General features: G+C 41.2%; 1 protein-coding gene across 1 annotated transcript in view; it reads right to left on the reverse strand.

The window, feature by feature from the left end:
• LOC117531747 (WASP homolog-associated protein with actin, membranes and microtubules) overlaps nucleotides 1-18,579 on the reverse strand; it is a 56,005-nt gene extending 37,426 nt beyond the window's left edge. The window contains exons 1-4 of the mRNA XM_034194870.1: nucleotides 17,935-18,579; nucleotides 6,125-6,298; nucleotides 3,013-3,163; nucleotides 2,043-2,212 (exon numbers count right to left, since the gene is read on the reverse strand). Of these exons, the coding sequence (XP_034050761.1) occupies nucleotides 2,043-2,212; nucleotides 3,013-3,163; nucleotides 6,125-6,298; nucleotides 17,935-18,522 (1,083 nt within the window). The 5' untranslated portion in view covers nucleotides 18,523-18,579. The remainder of the gene's footprint in view (nucleotides 1-2,042; nucleotides 2,213-3,012; nucleotides 3,164-6,124; nucleotides 6,299-17,934) is intronic.
• Between the last annotated feature and the right edge of the window lie 125 nt (nucleotides 18,580-18,704).

Raw genomic sequence — 18,704 nt, forward strand, 5'->3', positions numbered from 1 at the left:
TCTGAGATGAGAAACATACCCACAATCCCTCAGTGTGAAAGCATCTCACTGACACCTGCAGGCACACTGGTGCATATAACTCTGCCATGTCTCCAGTGTACGGGTTTGTGTAGGTGAAACTCATCGATTGCATATCATTATTCACACAGCAGCCTCTAACAAAAGGCTCATGATGATTTCCTGGGTGTTGGTGCCGTCAACAACCTGAAACCTTATTTTGAAAGGCTTCAATCAATCAATCAATCAATCAATCAATCAATTTTTTTATATAGCGCCAAATCACAACAAACAGTTGCCCCAAGACGCTTTATATTGTAAGGCAAGCCCATACAATAATTATGTAAAACCCCAACGGTCAAAACGACCCCCTGTGAGCAAGCACTTGGCTACAGTGGGAAGGAAAAACTCCCTTTTAACAGGAAGAAACCTCCAGCAGAACCAGGCTCAGGGAGGGGCAGTCTTCTGCTGGGACTGGTTGGGGCTGAGGGAGAGAACCAGGAAAAAGACATGCTGTGGAGGGGAGCAGAGATCGATCACTAATGATTAAATGCAGAGTGGTGCATACAGAGCAAAAAGAGAAAGAAACAATGCATCATGGGAACCCCCCAGCAGTCCTACGTCTATAGCAGCATAACTAAGGGATGGTTCAGGGTCACCTGATCCAGCCCTAACTATAAGCTTTAGCAAAAAGGAAAGTTTTAAGCCTAATCTTAAAAGTAGAGAGGGTGTCTGTCTCCCTGATCTGAATTGGGAGCTGGTTCCACAGGAGAGGAGCCTGAAAGCTGAAGGCTCTGCCTCCCATTCTACTCTTACAAACCCTAGGAACTACAAGTAAGCCTGCAGTCTGAGAGCGAAGCGCTCTATTGGGGTGATATGGTACTACGAGGTCCCTAAGATAAGATGGGACCTGATTATTCAAAACCTTATAAGTAAGAAGAAGAATTTTAAATTCTATTCTAGAATGAACAGGAAGCCAATGAAGAGAGGCCAATATGGGTGAGATATGCTCTCTCCTTCTAGTCCCCCGCCAGTACTCTAGCTGCAGCATTTTGAATTAACTGAAGGCTTTTTAGGGAACTTTTAGGACAACCTGATAATAATGAATTACAATAGTCCAGCCTAGAGGAAATAAATGCATGAATTAGTTTTTCAGCATCACTCTGAGACAAGACCTTTCTGATTTTAGAGATATTGCGTAAATGCAAAAAAGCAGTCCTACATATTTGTTTAATATGCGCTTTGAATGACATATCCTGATCAAAAATGACTCCAAGATTTCTCACAGTATTACTAGAGGTCAGGGTAATGCCATCCAGAGTAAGGATCTGGTTAGACACCATGTTTCTAAGATTTGTGGGGCCAAGTACAATAACTTCAGTTTTATCTGAGTTTAAAAGCAGGAAATTAGAGGTCATCCATGTCTTTATGTCTGTAAGACAATCCTGCAGTTTAGCTAATTGGTGTGTGTCCTCTGGCTTCATGGATAGATAAAGCTGGGTATCATCTGCGTAACAATGAAAATTTAAGCAATACCGTCTAATAATACTGCCTAAGGGAAGCATGTATAAAGTGAATAAAATTGGTCCTAGCACACAATCAGATGGATAAAAGCATCAACATTCTGCCCTACAGCAGCACATTATGTGGTCTGGAGTTTACAAAGTTTTCTGACTCTGACATTAGATACTGGGCCTGATCCAATCAGATACACAAACACCTGGTGCCTTCTGAGCGTGCATGCACACAGACACACACACTCATCCATGCATGCAGGTGCTGGTGTATCAGGGGCATCTTCTGTGTTTCTAGTGAAGCATTATAAATAGATCAAAAGCCTGTAGCAGCCAAAGATTCAGACTGGAATATCAAGTGATGGTAACACTGAGCAGCTAGCTACTCACCGTCTCACACGTCTTTGCTTCATTCTTACAAAAGCAGCAATGATCGTGTTACTGGAAGCGAGCCGCTGGACAAACCTGAGTGTAATCAACATCAATGAAAGGAAAGGAAAATCTGAATGGAAAACTCAGAGAAGCACTCACCTTTTGTCTGATGCCATCTTTCTTGCGGTTCAGGCACATTTCTGTCGCTCTCATATGCTGCAGAGTTTCTTTGGCCAAAAGGAAGCGGAGTTTCTCCAGTCTGGGTGCTGCAGAGGCCCAGGCAGCAGCTCCAAAATGACACTTATCCTCCTCCATCTGCTTCAACATACCTGAACACATACACATAGACAACACACATTTACCAAGAGGGACAATCATTTCCTACCAAGACTCAAAACACCCAATACTGTAATCTATTATATCTATCAATTATAGTAATCTATAATAATCAACAAAATGATTTTAAACATGTATTCTGAAATAAATGCAAATTAACCTGTTTTATATAAAATTATCCAAAGTTAGGGCAGCACGGTAGCTTAGTGGTTAGCAATGTTGCCTCACAGCGAGAAGGTCATGTGTTCAATTCCTGCCTGTGGCCTTTCTGTGTGGAGTTTGCATGTTCTCCCCGTGTTTGTGAAGGTTTCCTCCCAGTGCTCCGGTTTCCTCCCACATCCGAAGACATGCAGGTTAGGTGGACTGGAATCTTTAAATTGTCCATAGGTGTGCGAGTGTGTGTGAATGTGTTTGTCTGTTTGTGATCCTGTGACAGACTGGCGTCCTGTCCTGGGTGTGCCCCGCCTCGCGCTCCATGACTGCTGGGATTGGCTCCAGCCCCCCCGCGACCCTTAACTGGATTAAGCGGTTGAAGATGAGTGTGTGTATCCAAAGTTAATGAACAACAGTAAAAAAGGCTTTCAATTTAAATAAAGGCACTTTAAATGTGCACTCGACTGCGAGTGCCAGTTTGTACTGGCACACTTTGATAACTTTACACCAGCACCAAACGTGCCAAATCAAGATGCACACCCTGTGTGCATGTGCGCTGTCTGTATACTCAATAATTACACAGAATACTAAATTCAATCAATTATATTTCAATAAGTCAAATAAATAGATCCACTAATACCAGACAGAGCCTTTGAAGTCTGTGCAAAGTAGGTGACAGTGATGTCCTGAATTGAGGTGACTGCTTCATCTGCTTTCATCCTCCACTCCTCCGCCTCCTTCTCTAGGGCAGCAATTCTTTTTGGACCCAAGTCTTCAAACTGCAAACACTTCTGCACAGGAACCACAGTCAGCAAAACAGAAGACAGCTTTAGTGACAGTGACAAGGCCCAAATTAGTGTTTGTCTGATAAATTAAAAATTCTGCCTCGCATTTTGATTGAATGGGATACACACACACACACACACACACACACACACACACACACACACACACACACACACACACACACACACACACCATAGTGGGTGTGGGCGTTTGCACAAATTCGGCCAAATATTATGTTTCTCAGGCTACCCATTTCGATAAAATACCAGATTTCCTCACTAATAAAGACGAAATCACCTGTCTGTTTGTTTTTCCCCCCTATTCTTTTGTCATTTATTAAATATATTCCTTGTCAGCCAAGGTCTGACGCAGTAAAATAAAGGTGACATGATGTAACATGCACAGTCAGTTTTAATGTTAACCACGCAGACGATAATTTATTTAAGCCCTTCAGCTGCTCCCTTGTTTTCATTCAGGGTCGCCACAGCAGATCCGAGGTGGATCTGCATGTTTATTTGGCTCAAGGTTTACGCCTTGCTCTCACTGCTTCCGATGCGCTTACCGAGTCTGCAGGCTCAGTAAACGCCGCAGCGGGCCACTCACACCGCCCCCCGTCTGCTGGATGGAGCTGTGGCCAACTCCAGCAACAGGTCCAGAGACTACGATCGCTATTTTGATCCAGCAGCCTGCAAGGATAGACTTCGGAAAAATCCGCAGCGTCGCAGGGTCTCGGTAACCGCAGCCGCAGAGCTCCGTGGCCACTGAGAGAGGTTTGTATCTTTTTAATTACTTGGATTCTCTGCGGGTCCCGCATCTGTACCCTGCAAAAGTAACACTGGAGGCAGTGTGAGCGAGGGGTTCCATATTACATGGAGAAATGGGCATGGGTGGGGTTTGAACCGAGAACCTTCCTCACTGAAACCAAGTGCGCTAATCACTCATAAACACTAAGCTTCCACTCATGGAAGCTTAAAAAACCTCCTCCTACCTGTTTAAGTCCAGGCGACTCTGCAGTTAAAAAAATCTGTTTGTTGCTGTCTGTGATTCCTGCTCGTTAAGATAAAAAATCCATAATGTTCTCGTCAGCCTCTCGCTGAAAACAGTGGAACATCCAGTCTGTCGCTGACTGTCAACACATGAAGTCAGTTTTCTCCGTGTTCAGTCCAGAAATGCTGCGTGTCTTCACTGTGTCCCACTCTCTCATACTCAAAACAGTAAACAAACATCCAAGCAGAAGGATGCATCCACCTGAGCTTCCCTCAACGTTCTGAACACGCACAAAGCTTAATGATGATCTTTGCGGACATCAGCTGACAAGGAACTAATTTGCTGGATGGAAAAAAGGACTTTTTCATACAAAAATTTACATAAACTGACAGTAGGTCCTTGGGCTTTTACAAAGCTAGGCACATTGTTACAGAACACTTCCCGTTTCTTGCACAAAAGTCTTTCACAATAAGAGCACAGGGCATCGTCCTGGACCCCCAAATATGCTGGGGGTCCAGGACTAATTTATTTTAGGTAGGAGTTGATTAAACTTTCATGAAAAATAATAATTTAATTTCAGGTGGGTGTTTAACCAACATTCTTCAAAAAAAGGGGGTGGGCAACTCCATCCAGAGATGGGAGTGGGTGCCTTCTGCAGGCCTCCCGTCCTGTGCACCAGCATGGACTCCCAAAATTTCCTGTATAACTGTATTGTCAATTGTGTCGGTAGCATGGCCAAAGCAGAGGGTCACCGCTTTGAGTCTGGTCTGCTTGCTGTCCCCTTTGCTCTTCTACAAAGGGGACAGGACAACTGCACCGTACTTAAGGGAGGATGGATGGGGTCATGTATTGCGAGATTTTGGCAAACAACCTCCTTCCCTCAGTAAGAGCATTGAAGATGGGTCATGGCTGGGTCTTCCAGCATGACAATGACCCCAAACACCAAGGTTGGGTAGGATTACTTTGAAAGAATACATGTGGATTACATGTATGTATGTACATACATTTGGATTACTTGTAATCTGATCACTTTTGGATTACATTTCAAACTAATCCTACCCAACCCTGCCAAACACACAGCCAGGGCAACTAAGGAGGGCTCCGTAAGAAGCATTTCAAGGTCCTGAAGTGGCCTGGCCAGTCTCCAGACCTGAACTCAACAGAAAAACTTCGGAGGGAGCTGAAACTCCAAACCTGAAAGATCTAGAGAAGATCTGTATGGTGGAGTAGACCAAAATCCCTGCTGCAGTGTGTGAAAACCTGCTGAAAAACTACAGGAAAGGTTTGACCTCTGTAACTGCAAACAAAGGCAACTGTACCAAATATTAACACTGATTTTCACAGGTGTTCAAATACTTATTTGCAGCAGTAACATACAAATAAAAAAAAAAAAAAAAATCATACATTGTGATTTCCAGATTTATTTATTTATTTATTTTTGATTATGTCTCTCACAGTGGACATGCACCTAACAGGAAAATTTCAGACCCCTCCATGATTTCTAAGTGGGAGAACTTGCAAAATCGCAGGGTGTTCAAATACTTATTTTCCTCACTGTATATATATATATATATATATATATATATATATATATATATATATATATGCACACACAAATTTTAAAACCAAAGCATCAATTTGTTCGAAAACAACTATAATGATCTCAAAAGTTACACTTAAAATTATTTAACAACTGCAAAAACAGACTCATATGTCTGACAACTTCTTTTTTTTTAACTGACTTATTTTCCTGTCTTGATTAGCTCATGTGACAGGTGGGCCTTTGGTCAGTTTTAGAGATGCACTATTTGTGTAAGTATTAAATCGAGTTGAACCAAATCATGAGCAAAAACTTGAGATGCTATGATGCACCACATTATTGCCAAATCATTTTTTAATTAAATCTCAACACCTAAATAACATAACTGGACCCCCAAACTGTACCAGACTGAATCTACTTTACTTTCTGAAGTATTTACCAGAATCTCCATCTTGTACAGAGAGGCCAGCTCCCTCAGGTCTCTGAACGGCTGAAGCAAGTACTGGAAAAACGTGGTGGCCACAGTGACCAAATCGTGGTAGGCCTCGTCCTCCTCCTGATAAACGGTAAGCAACAGAACCATTCGGTCCACACTGCCATGGCTCTGCAGCAGCTGTGAGCAATGAAACAATTCTGAGCTTTACATGACATTCAGTGCATAAAATTAACTGGAGAAAACACACAGAACCATCTCTGAGATTCATATGATTCTCTTTCACAGTACGAAGCCCTCTTTGTAACAATATATAAAGTCAGTGCATCCTCCCAGACAAAATGTGAAGATCATTCCATGCAACAGATGGGTATCACAGTCCACCTTGGAAAAGCATCTAATGCTGTTGGTATGAATGAGACATGAAGAGTCTGGAATGTTGACTTTAATGGGCCAAAGGTTAATATTTTGTGAGCTGCCAAAAAGAAAAGAATATTTTATCTGAAAACCAGAAGGCAGTGTTCAGAACGTCACATAGTATCTTTGTAAATATATTGTGTGCTGACAATTTATATATTTATGCAAAGGTTTTCTGTGTATGTAGTTTTATCACTGCACAGAAAGAACATCATAATATGACATTTTGCAAATTCATTTGACTTGGTAGTTTTTAAAAACTCATAATATCACCATGTCAATTTTTTCTATATTGCATTCACACATATTTAAATTAATGTGCAAGAATTTGGGGCTTTAAATTTGGTCACACACCCTGTAGCTTGAATTCTAAAATTATAATTCTAAATGGTTTGCTTATGATATCTTACTCTTTTTAAAGAAATGTAAAGAAACCATAATTCGGAGTCACGTGGGCACGGCGAACAAGATAGCAGCTGGTTAGAAACCCTCCGCTCTCCGACTTGTTTTTTGATTGATTCTTTTGTGGTCCAGGCTTCCACCTAATGCCACTCTTCCTCTGCTGTGCTGCGTAAGAGCAGTTGTCGTTCTTTTTAAGGAAAATTAAGCAATGTAATCCCGCAATGGCCGCCTCGAATCAACTTAAAAGTTCGGGCTGCGTGGCCACCCGCAACAGTCCTCCACATGAGGAAGAAGGTGACGAAGCACCCTCTCCTTCTAACTTGGTTAAGTTGTTTACTGAAGTTGTCAAAATGAATAATATGCTGCAAAGTGTCGCTACTGATGTTTCTACAATAAAGCAGATGACAACTGAATATAACAGTGGTGGTGATCCAGGAGAGGTTAACGGAGGCTGAGACGCGCATTTCCTGCCTAGAGGACACCTCGGACCTGCTACACACTGCAGACGGTGAGAGGAGGAAACAGGTGGACAATATGTGGAACCGCATCCAGGCCCTCGAAAATCACAGTAAGAGGAACAATGCAAGAGTTATTGGGTTAAAAGAGACGGTTGGTGCTGACGGGACACTGCTGAGCTGTGTTTGAAAGATGCTGGTTGAGGGGCTTGGCATGCGTGACGATGCCGAGTTTGAGAGTGAATGCGCCCATCGCGCCCCCACCCCGCTTCCAGATCCAAACCGACCTCCGAGGCCAGTGCTCATACGCTTCCTGAGGCAGTCAGCGAGGGATAAAGTTATTATGGCAGCTAAGGAGAAACGCGGATTTGATTGGGGATGATGCCGTTTGTCTGTGTTTCCTGATATGACTAAAGAGCTGGTGGAGAAAAGGAAGCTACAGGAGCGCAAAGTCAAATACACCCTGGCGTTCCCAGCTACACTGCGGGTGAAGTGGAAAGGGAAAAAACGTAAGCTTCAACTCGCCAAAGGCAGCGGAAAAGTTTTTCAGTGATGATGATGAGCAGGAGGAGCGCGAGCAGCAGTGCGAGGGGATCAATACGACTAAATAATGTCACTGCAAGGAGCCTGCAGGAGACATCTGGTGTTTGATTGTTGGAGAGGGGGCGGACCTCGCCACCTGTCATCCTGGAGGGAGAGAAGAGGAGCAGCGTCCTACGGACCTGATAAGGTTTTTCTTTTAGGTTTACCTTTTTTTCCTAGGCTGCATTAGGCAGCTCTGGGGTAGATCTTTTAACTGTTAAAACTGTTTGGACGGTTTATATAATGGAAATGTCCTTTTTTCCATTTGTTTTGCTTTATTTTGGCTGGGTGCACTCACATATTAGGTTTTTCAGGGGACAAGAATGTTCATTTCTGTTTAAAGGCATGGTTACAAGTTTAAGTTATATTGCAATTCATAATTTGTAATAACTGGAAAATATATCAAATGTTTGTCTTGGAATATTAATGGATGTGGAAATCCAATCAAAAGGCGTAAAATATTGGCATATTTAAAGACAAATCAAGCAGATGTAATATTTCTTCAAGAGACTCATCTAAGTGAGGGGGAGGAGTCGAGGTTTAAAGTGGGTTGGATAGGTTATATTTTTTATAGTTCACATTCAAGTGCTCGCAATGGTGTAACCATCCTCATTAAAAGAAATATTCACTTTTCATTGATAAAAGAAGTTAAAGATGCAGAAGGGAGAATGGTGTGTGTCCAGGCTATGGTAGAGGGGGTAAAGTTAATACTTTGTAACATTTATGCGCCAAATAAAGAAGATCCTCACTTCTTTCATGAGATAAATAAAAAAAAATAAAAAGAGTTTTGGGAGATATGGAGGGACAAATAATATTAGCAGGTGATATGAATGAAGTGATGAATCCTATTGTAGATAAGAGTTCATCTAAAGGTTCACTTAAGCTCTAAGGGAAGAGATGCAGTTCATATGTTAAAGGAAGGTATGGGCCTAATTGATGTATGGAGGCTGATTAATCCTTTCTAATCTAATCTATTCTCATTGTCATGAATCCTATTCTAGGATCGATCTGTTTCTAATTTCAAAACTCTTGTTAACTACTGCAATAAGCTGTGACATAAAGAACATTGCACTTACTGACCACGCAACTGTTGAACTCTGCATTAAATTAGAACTGGGGAATGTAATAGGTTCAAGGTGGAGAATGAATGTCTCATTATTACAAGATAAAGCTTTTAAGGAGCTGCTGGGTGACGACCTTAAGCACTTTTTTTGAAATAAATACTGGGAGTACGAAGTATATTCAAAGTGTTTGGGAGGCCTCTAAGGCTTATGTGAGGGGTAAATTGATAGCATATGCTACAAAAAAGAAAAAGGAAAGTGTTCTTAGGATTCAAAATTGGAAAGGGAAATTAAAAGAAAATAATTTGTCTGTGATGACTCACTTTACAGAGACATTTGTGGGCTTAAATTTCAGCTAAATGAAATTTATAATAAAGTGGAATATTCCTTGTTCGGGTTGAAAACTACATTTTATGAGGGAGGGGAAAAAACTGGGAAAGTATTGGCAAGACAAGTTAAAAAGGAGGACTTTTCAAATACTATTCCTGCCATTAAACAAGGTAACTCTTTGGTGACCTCAGCAAAAGACATAAATGGTGTGTTCAGGCAATATTATCAAACACTATATACGTTGACAATGTCTGATGGGGAGAACCAGAGAGAGTGTGAACACTTCTCCAAACTCAGTCTACCTAGGTTACTTCAGGAACATGTGGAATGGTTAGAAACGCCAATAACAGAAGTGGAAATTAGAAAGGCGATCTCTTTAATGAAGGCTGGGAAATTCCCTTTTTATGATGGCATTCCTGCAGAGTATTATTAAGAGTATATAGATATTCTTGCCCCTATTTTGCAGAAAGTGTATCAAGAGGCTTTTGAGAGAGGCCAAATTCCTCCCACATTTAATGAAGCATTGATCTCTCTGATTCCAAAAAAAGATAGGTATAGTACAGACCCATCAAATTATAGGCCGATCAGCTTGTTGAATTCGGATTGTACTCACTAAGGTGCTAGCCTTGTGCTTACAACGAGTCCTTCCCAGCATTATACATCTGAATCAGATGGGATATTTGAAAAACCGTTCTTCATCTGATAACATTAGGAAATTGTTGTACCTGATGTGGCTGAGTCAGTCAAAAGATGAGCCTGTAGCTGCCCTCTCCTTAGATGCAGAGAAGGCCTTTCTTTTCTCAGCTTTGTCAAACTTTGGCTTTGGACCATAATTTATTAATTGCATTAAAATACTATATAAAGTTCCATAGGCTGCAGTTATAACCAATGGGGTTACTTCACTTTTTTTGGTCTATCACGTGGTACCCGACAAGGGTGTTCTCTCAGCCCTTTGTTGTTATAGAAACTTTAGCAGTGAGTATTAGAACAAACAAAGATATCAAAGGGATATTCAGGGGTCAACAAGAACATAAACTGCTTCTTTACGCAGATGATATTTTAGCACTTATCATTAATCCGCTTTCATCTTTACCACATTTAATGGACACCATAGAGTCGTAGTCAAATGTTTCGGGTTACACAATTAATTGGACCAAGTCTGAGGCTATGCCATTGTCGGGTCTTTGTTATTCACATATGGTGGAAAAATTCAAATTTAAGTGGAAACCTAAAGGCATGAAATATTTGGGGATTACATTATGTCAAGATTTGGAGGAATTACCCTTACTAAATTTCAACCCAGTGTTGTCAAAAATTAAAACAAATTTTGAAAAGTGGGAAACACTGAAACTGACATTGTGGGGCAAGATTAATATTATTAAAATGATTACAGCCCCTCAGTTTAATTATGTGGTTATGATGTTACCCATTACAATCCCATTGGATATTTTTAAAAAGTATGAAAAATTGATTAAACAGTTCTTGGTGGTGGGGTGTAAAAGAGCGAGAATAAAACTAGATAAATTATATGCTCCTACAGAGAAAGGCGGACTGGGACTTCCAGATTCGAAACTTTACTGCTTGTCATTTGAAATGGCTAAACTGGTTAAATATTGGTAGGGGGTTGAAAATAAACATGTTTGATTAAACAATGAAATGGGTATCTGTTCACCATTCGATCCCAAACACAAATTGTCTCAAAAGAGTGATACAACTAACCCAGTTCTTATTCACTCTTGCGAGGTTTGGTCAAAGGCTCATAAAATGTTAAACCTTTCGCATCATATTCAGAAGTATGCGTCTCTCTGGAACAACCCTGCTATATGTATTGGTAAAACACCTGTGTTTTGGAGGCAGTGGCATTCATGTGGTATATGCATTATTGAAGATTTGTATAAAGATGGACAATTTAGGTCCTATGAGGATTTAACTCGTACATTTAAATTGGAAGGCAGAGCAAACAGCTGGAAATATTAACAAATAAGACACTGTGTGACCTCTAAATTCAAACATACTGTTGAGAATGATATTTTAGGTTCTATTAAAATGCCACATGATTGCCACACTGCCTCTCAGTTTTATAAATTGTTTAATTATAGTTTAAGTGGTGAATCATCAAATATTAAACTTGTTTGGCAGCGGGATTTAAAAATAGAGTACACAAATGAAAAATGGTTGTTGGACTCCAGATTGGGAACCACGGTCTCATACCCTTCAAATGTTGCTTTGAATTGCACCCAGAGGCACTTCCAAGATCACCAACATCAAATGTATGGCTGGCCATGTGTGTTGGCCAGACTGACTACCTGTATTCCAAATTTCATACAATTTCAGCCAGTGGTTACAAGGAAACTATGACTTCCGAACAGTGCCTTCACCTCACGTTCACATTTTCAGACAAAAATAATACATTTGTCGTCTCATAAAATGCTATTTGTTGATCCAAATAAGATCAGAATGCCAGAATCTTCACATCTCATTAATACCACATGTGCAGGACAATGACCCTAAGCACACAGCCAAGATATCAAAGGAGTGACTTCAGGACAACTCTGTGTATGTCCATGAGTGGCCCAGCCAGAGCCCAGACCTGAATCTGAAAATGGCTGTGCACCAACGCTCCCCATCCAACCTGATGGCACTTAAGAGGTGCTGCAAAGAGGAATGGACAAAACTGCCCAAAGTTAGGTGCACCAAGCTTATGCCATTATATTCAAGAAGACTTGAGGCTGTAATTGTTACCAAAGGTGCATCAACAAAGTATTGAGCAAAGGGTGTGAATACTTATGTACATGTGATTTCTTAGGTTTTTTATTTAAAAAAAATAGGGAAAAATAAAAAATAATAAATAAATAAACCAACTCCCTCAAGAATTTTGAGGGGAAAAATGAATTTACTCAATTTTGGAGTAAGGCTGTAACATAACAAAATGTGGAAAAAGTGAAGTGCTGTGAATACTTTCTAGACGTACCGTATCTGACTTTGTGATCCAGCCAGTGACAAAACCCGAAATTTCTTGTGAGTCATGGAGGCTTCGATTTCACTTCAGAGGTGGTCTATTTTTATCTTAACCATGTTTTCACTCATGACTGCTGATATATGAACACGATGACTACATAACCAGGGCTGGATCCAGAGTGAAAATCTGACAGATGCATTTTTGCCCAATGATAAAATAAAAATCGTACGCGTCTTGTTATTCAATAATCTTCATTCTTTTATTCAGCTTTTTCTTATCGAGCATCTGCTCTGTGGAACTGTCTTCCTGTGACCGTGAGACAGTCGGAGTCCGTGGACATTTTTAAGACTTAACGCCTATTTTTATTCTCTTTCTTATGAATAGTTTTTTTTATCTGTTTTATTCTTTTACTTCTGTTTTTAATTATGTATTTGAATTTTTTTATTTTTATTTATTTATTTTATGTGAGGTGCCTTGAGACTTGCCTTGATTTTGTTGTGATTTGGCATTTTATAAGCCAATTAAATTGAAATTGAACATTTTATTGAGTCTTAAAGTAAATAAATATGAAATTGGTCACTGGATCCTTAAATTGTGGAAATAATAAACTCTACATGGTGGATCCTGGATCTCTGGACATAAATAGGAATAAACAAAATCTGTAGTTTTTGTCAAAAGCATTTCCTTTCAGACATTATAATCTGAGCTGTGCTCTTACAGCACATCAGGATGTAATTTATAAAGCACGTCTCATTTTGGGAGGAAAAAAAACGTTTTAGTCGATTGTAGTTTCTTGTCTATATTACAACGTTTGTAAGAGGTGTCATTTTATTTAAAGTGACAATTCATTTTGAAGGTATTATTTCCGACCGGACTCTGTCTCAGCAGAGAGCCGCGGAGCGTTTGGAGCTGTGCCAAAGGAATGGAGGACAATTCTCGTTTCTTGACTGCAACAAGACAAGAGTTCCAGTTAGTGACTTTAATCCACACAAAAGTGACTCACGGTATTTTAATGCCTTTGAGAGGGGTTAAGAAGCAGACTTACCGCTTCTGAAGAGCAGCAAATCAAAGAACGAACAAGCTAGTGAATCGAAGCATTGCTTCGATGGTTCACGGTTCAAAGTGGAGTCGCGCTGCAGAAACGGTTGATTGCAGACCTGCTGCAGACCAAACCCTGAATATCCAACTTTATTTGTACGTCCGTATGACTCCGAAACTCGGAAAAATCCGTATAATTTACGGACAATCCATATAGGTTGACGTATGGTCGGAAAACCACCGAAAATGTAATTTCAGTCATCATAGAATGCCTTTCACACTACTGGCTGAAAACTATTTATGAACCACTCACGTGCCACTCACTCTTGCTGAAATAAGCGCCCAATTTTCCTTGCACAACGTTTTTACTGAATGCCATGATCATCGACTCAACTGATGCTATGTTTGTTTGATCCGGTTTGAATGTGTACACCTGCGTGGTGCATTGTGGGATCAAATCAAAAGCTGTGTTCATCGCGAGGACATGTTCGGCACTATTCGGGATTATTCGACTTTTTTGTTTGTTTTGTTTTTTTTTTTTTTACCGATGACGAACGATGCATAAAACAATCTGACCGATGCAACTGCATCGGTCCAAACCGGTCTGGATCCAGGCCTGATAACCAATAAATTATTATATATAATTTTTAAACCAGACTTGCTGAGGAACTTTGTTCTGACTTGAAATGGAGAACATTAAATGTTGAGGCAAAAACATATGGAGCCAAGAAATATTAAACATATTTTAAAACTTATCTGCAGGCCAACCGTGTTAAAAACCTCAAATAAACCACATTTCCCACAATGCATGTCCGCTTCTCCCGCAAATCAGTTTGTCGTTCACATATCTTTCTTGAGAACAATAATCTGCTGATGCGCAGTTCTCACATGCCTGTGTGAAGTTTACATATTCTCCCTGAGTTTGCGTGGGTTCCCTTCATGTGCTTCGGCTTCAACCCACTTAGTCTAGGACCTTGCTGAGGCATGTATGCACATCATTTAGGAGACAATAACTCACCTGTTATAGATTAATATGACCCCAATGAACAACTTGGGATATGTGTGAAAATCTCTATCTGGGACAAACAGCCTGAAAATGACCACAACCATTAAAAATGACCACACCCTTTTTCAAGCGTTACTTTGAATACAGCTGTATTTTCTAAAGTGCAGCAGCTATAGATTTTCCAAGGTACTCAATATGTTCAGAATGACCAGTACATGTTTAAAAGGGCCATAGAAGAGCGTAAAATTTCAAATTTATATTTTAAGACTGGCGTGCTCAACCAGTCGATTGTGATCGACCGGTAGATCGCATGGAAAAAGAAAAAAAAAAAAATCTGTCACTGGACTCGAGAGGATTTACTGTTGCTATAACAGACTGATGCAGCAGGTGGCAGCAATGCACCAACAAGGATGCCGGTTGCCGTTAAAAGCCAGAGTAGAACAAGACCTTTTCTTCTATGGTGGATGAGAAAAATTAAAATTTTCATCCTGTATTATTTTTTCATTTATTAGAATGGCAAATCCGTTTGTCTCATCTGCAATGTAAATGTGGCTTCACTGAAGAAAGGGAATTTGGAGCGGCATTTCAGATGATTCACAAGAAATACAATACTAACTTCTAATGCTAACCCGACTAAATCCCCTCTGCTCGCTCGATAAGTCCAGGAATTGAAAATTCGGCGAGCAGCACAATGATTCATGGTCCATAAATATGAAGAGTGATGAATGTGGCGAACAAGACTGCAGTGGTCTGAGGACGCATTTATTCTGTTCGCAGCTGGAGGAGACACACAGACGTTGCTCAGCAGATGTAAATTTCTGGAATGGTCTTCTGCCTAAATTTAAAGAATTTCTAAAACGTTCAAACCATGTTGAATATGCACAGCTTTTGGATTCAAAAGAAAGTTTAAAAGCAAATTACACGTGCTATCAAGCAGGCTGCAACAGTGCGACCTGCAGAACTTTCCACACATGGACACAGAACTTAAGCACCAGGACAAAGACCGTGGCGCCTAAAGGGCCTTTCACATTGCACGCTTTACACGCATCAGCCAACGCCCACCAACACTTTAACATGTGATGTCAGATGTTTTGCTTCGCTTCGTAAGTGGCAAGGGGGGGGGCAGAGATTGCTACGTCACACTCTGGCTGTTTCCACAACCTGAAAAAAATGAGCGATCGCCATCTTGAATTTGAGTCGCCTGAACCACAAAAAAAAAAAAAAAAAAAAAAAAAAAAAAAAGCTTTAAAAAGCAGAACGACTCTCCCATCACCCTGCTGGGAGAAGCTTTTTTCAGCTACTTTTCGGAGTGACGCCGACCGAGGGAGGACTGACGACTTGGTGGGATATTGATCAAACTGCGACAGCGGGCACCTGCACGGAGAAGCTGGGGTTCAGGCATCATCCCTGGGCAGAGCGAGGCAGGCAGCCGGGGGTGATGGAGAAATCCCACTTTTTGGATATATGCAAACTTCCAGTTTGACCAACGGAGTTTAGTTGTGTTTATACAGTGAGTAAAGAGTATTTGAACACCCTGCGGTTTTGCAAGTTCTCCCACTTAGAAATCATGGAGGGGTCTGAAATTTCATCTTAGGTGCATGTCCACTGTGAGAGACATAATCTAAAAAAAAACAAAAAAAAAAACGGAAATCACAATGTATGATTTTTTAATAATTTATTTGTATGTTACTGCTGCAAATAAGTATTTGATCCCCTACCAACCAGCAAGAATTCTGGCTCACACAGACCTGTTAATTTTTCTTTAAGAAGCCCTCTTATTCTGCACTCTTTACCTGTATTAACTGCACCTGTTTGAACTTGTTACCTGTATAAAAGACACCTGTTCACACACACAATCAATCACACTCCAACCTGTCCACCATAGCCACCATACCCAAGACCAAAGAGCTGTCTAAGGACACCAGGGACAAAACTGTAGACCTGCACAAGGCTGGGATGGACTACAGGACAACAGGCAAGCAGCTTGGTAGAAGACAACTGTTAGGATTATTTATTAGAAAGTGGAAGAAACACAAGATGACTGTCAATCTCCCTCGGTCTGGGATTCCATGCAAGATCTCACTTTGTGGGGTAAGGATGATTCTGAGAAAGCTCAGAAATACACAGGGGGACCTGGTCAATGACCTGAACACAGCTGCGGCCACAGTCACAAAGATTACATTTGTAACACATGATGCACATGTATTGTGAGATTTTGGCAAATAACCTCCTTCCCTCAGTAAGAGCATTGAAGATGAGTCATGGCTGGGTCTTCTAGCATGACAATGACCCCAAACACACAGCCAGGGCAACTAAGGAGGGACTCCATAAGAAGCATTTCAAGGTCCTGGAGTGGCCTGGCCAGTCTCCAGACCTGAACTCAATAGAAAATCTTTGGAGGGAGCTGAAACTCCAAACCTGAAAGCTCCAGAGAAGATCTGTATGGAGGAAAGGACCAAAATCCCTGTTGCAGTGTCTGAAAACATGGTCAAGAACTCCAGTAAATGTTTGACCTCTGAAATTGCAAACAAAGGCTACTGTACCAAATATTAACATTGATTTTCACAGGTGTTCAAATACTTATTTGCAGCAGTAACTTACAAATAAATTATTTTAAAAAATCATACATTGTGATTTCCGGAATTTTTTTTAGATTATTTCTCTCACAGTGGACATGCACCTAAGATGAAAATTTCAGACCCCTCCATGATTTCTAACTTACAAAATCACAGGGTGTTCAAATACTTATTTTCCTCACTGTATAGTGCTTTTCCATCTGCATCAGATGCTCAAAGTGCTTTACAAATAATGCCTCACATTCACCCCAATGTGAGGGTGCTGCCATACAAGGCACTCACTACACACCGGGAGCAACAGGGGATTAAGAACCTTGCCCAAGGGCCCTTAGTGATTTTCCAGTCTGGCTGGGATTTGAACCGAGGCTCTTCTGGTCTCAAGCCCAATGCCTTAACCACTAGACCATCACCTCACTAAAGATCCTTCGCCCTCCCCCCACCCATCATGACCTTACAACCATAGATGACGATATGGAGAGATGGCTTCAACACCTGGCCAACTGTTGGATAAGCTTTACAACACTCATATGCAAGAAGAACAAGACAGTAGGCTTTGATAGGAAAATTAGTCCATTTAGTGGTTACCTACTAAATAAATAATAGTTCTGGCAGCCAATCAAAATTAGACACCATGGAAATGATGCAGATATTTTGGTAAAAATGGGTATAATTAGAGTTCTGCTGGCAAACAAACAGGGAAAAAAAACAAAACAAATGACCACTGCTGCTGACAGACCAGTAGATATCCATGTATGGCAAACTCAACTTTGTCGGTCATTTCCACCTTGTCATTACACCAAACTTTATCTTTAAAATCCACTTATGTACCCTGATTTTAAAACACCCTAAATGTTGCTTTCATAAATGTGGGGAGTTTAAATTTGGTTTATCTCAAAGATTAAAGCCAGGGACAGTTTTATCTTCTAAATGCAGTTTTATTTATTTTTTTTAATTCCACAGTCCCTAGCAGGGTGCCAGGGTGTCTCCCACCTGTCTCAGGTGGCTCTTGGCCCTCTTCACCTCCTCCTGCATGCTCTTCTTCTTGAACTCCTGGAGGTTCTCGAAGTACTCGTCGACATCTCGCTCGTTCGGACAGAACAATGTGTCGAGAACTATCGTTCGTCCGCACACGTCGATGGCTGCGCTCAGGTACTTCTCGAGTTTCCGACACGGAGTGTCCAAGTCCCTGTGGTCGTCCTCCGGACTCGACCTCCGGCCGAGGAACAGCACATCCCATATGGTGCCTCCTTCAAAGTCCGACAGATCCGGAAAGCAGCTGGCCAGCACATCCGCCACCCCGGATAACTGCTGGTGGACATGCCTGAGGTCGGAGACGGAGAAGAGTCCGGCCCAGCTCCTCTGCGGCTCCGAACCCGCGGGGACCTGCTGATCTTTGCTCCGCCGGAAGCTTCGGTTGTGGCAGGTGACGGCGAATTTCGACTCGATAACGTTCCACTGGACAAGGAAGCCCAGTTTAACCGTCTCTGCTTCTTCAAAAGCGTCGCTTTTAACGGCCACCCAGCCCTCCAGACTGTCCGAGCGCTCACACTCCACTGTATTCATCTTTTTATTCCACATACAGAGGAAACTTCTCCCTGTTTACGCCGTCCGCCATTCCTCTGACGTAGGTTGCATTCAGGAGTCTCGGGAATATCGGAGAAACGATATTTTCTGGAGAGTTTATGAGCCGTGACTTCATGTAATCCTGTAATGGTAATTTTCTTTGACATTCTGGAAATATTTAGAGGTCGTATGAAATA

Source organism: Thalassophryne amazonica, chromosome 2 (assembly GCF_902500255.1).
Source record: "Thalassophryne amazonica chromosome 2, fThaAma1.1, whole genome shotgun sequence".
NCBI classification, from domain to species: Eukaryota; Metazoa; Chordata; class Actinopteri; order Batrachoidiformes; family Batrachoididae; genus Thalassophryne; species Thalassophryne amazonica.